At 38.2% G+C, this 1,920-nt stretch overlaps 1 protein-coding gene across 1 annotated transcript; it reads left to right on the top strand.

Annotated features, from left to right (window-relative positions):
* Positions 1-334: 334 nt before the first annotated feature.
* LOC149254351 (linamarin synthase 2-like) lies at positions 335-1,597 on the top strand. Its single transcript, XM_089454762.1, has 2 exons — positions 335-835; positions 1,505-1,597. The coding sequence occupies exons 1-2, from the start codon at positions 335-337 to the stop codon at positions 1,595-1,597; spliced, it is 594 nt and encodes a 197-aa protein (XP_089310888.1).
* Positions 1,598-1,920: the final 323 nt, after the last annotated feature.

Below are 1,920 nucleotides of genomic sequence, written 5' to 3'. Positions count from 1 at the left end.
ATCCATGGATATCTATGTGATGGGCATCCGTAAAATGTTCATCAATGCTTATGTTGATAGTCATCGGTGCCGAATCCTGCACGTATCCATGCCATCTAATGTGCAAAGTCAAAAGTGTTTTTTGGTGTACGACAGAGACGGAAAACCATAACGGAAACGGAGGGGCCCAGTTAGCCACGTCAATGGTTTTGAGCAACCTGGGATCGAGATCAGTTTGGCGGTCGCGGGAAAACTCTACAAATAGCTCCACATCTCAAAGTTCCTTCCAGAGTTCAGATCCTCTTCGCATCTCTGCGCTCCTTCCAGAGTTCAGATCCCTCTCAAAGCCTTCACCATGGAAGCATCGGAATCAGTTCCCCTCCATGCCCTATTATTTCCATATCCCTTGCAGGGCCACATAAAGCCTTTCATGAACTTGGCCAATGTTTTGTCCTCCCGGGGGTTCTATATCACTTTTGTGATTACCGAATTTGTCCAAAGGCGCCTTTCTGAATCTGGGGCAATTATAAACCGTGAAGGTTTCATGAATACGAAAATAAGATTCGAAACAGTGCCAGACGGGTCGCCGCCCTCGGGTGATTCCATGGAAATTCACACTCATATTCATTTACGCAAGTTGATGGAGAAACTCCGACATCTTCCCAACGTTCCTCCACTCACTTTTATTGTGTCGGATGGACTTTTCTCAAAGACGCAGATTATTGCGGACGAATATGGTGTTCCCAGAGTTGCTTTCTGGCCGACCAGTGCATTCGCTTTCACGGCCCTTTTTTCTGTCCCTCTGCTCATTGACAAAGGGTATATTCCTATATTAACATCTTCGTTGATTGCTGTGGTAATTATAAGTTGTCTTTTTTCCTGTTGATTATACCCACACATGAATACAATGACTGTTACAGAATTCAACAATAGTTGGAAATTCACTGTTTTTTAGCTTGTCAGTGTTTGTTCATTTTCTTAAAATGACGCCAGATTTGAGGAGCACGGTGAGGCTTTTGCTTTTTAATTGCATCTTGAATCTGCCAATTTGGTGTTTGGAAACGAAACGACTTTTTACCTGTTCAGTATTTACCATGTCAAATTGAGCATTTTGCTTTTATGTTATAAAATTTTTAGAAATATATTTTAAGACGGGCATCTTTAGATTGCTGATTCGCTTCATATTTGGCAATCAGAAGGTCCCTCTGATTGCTCCCTCTGACTGCTGGCGATACAACAATCAAGATAAGTTCAGAGTTTTAACACTAAGGTAACTTTGATTAAATATGAATATTAAAAAAAGACTTTTTCAATCCCATAATATTTTGAGTATATCAACACCCAATTTAACTATAAATACTATTTTTTTAAATATTAATCGTCTTAATTTCCTTTTTCTTCCCAACTTTATATCTCTCCACATTATCTTATTAATAAAACTATGCATAATTTTATATAATTAAACATATATATACAGTTTTTATATACTAAAACTTACATAGACGACATTTATATATTTAATAAGATAGTGGCGAGCGTCATGGAAGATGATGAAGCAACGCAAATGTTTTCTACGGCGATACCCAGAGGTCGGGAAGTTGTGCTTGCGGTGTGGTGATCAGTGAGATTCATGTGGAGTAGATTCTTGATAGTCTGAAGGCTCTAGCAGAAGGGATGCTAATTGAATACTTAGTGCGCAGAAACTTCCAACCTCCAAGATGCTTCAGCGATATCTTGGGCGTCAGGCCAAGGACAAGGGCAGAATCTGTCTTCTTCAGCTTGGGTTTCCCTTCTCATGTTTGAAGAGAGTCTCAAATAATTTGTCACGTTTTTTGAATTAATTAGTATGGTTCATAATCAAGACAAGTTAAATGAGCAGTTTAAATTATGATTTTTTATTTTAAAATATAATTTTAAATGTATAAATAAATTTTAAATTTT

This window comes from Pinus tabuliformis, chromosome 7 (genome assembly GCF_031772625.1).
Source record: "Pinus tabuliformis cultivar Carrire ecotype Pingquan chromosome 7, CPIR1, whole genome shotgun sequence".
NCBI lineage: Eukaryota > Viridiplantae > Streptophyta > Pinopsida > Pinales > Pinaceae > Pinus > Pinus tabuliformis.
Note: the sequence above shows the minus strand (reverse complement) of the source record. Positions and strands in the feature narration are given on the sequence as shown.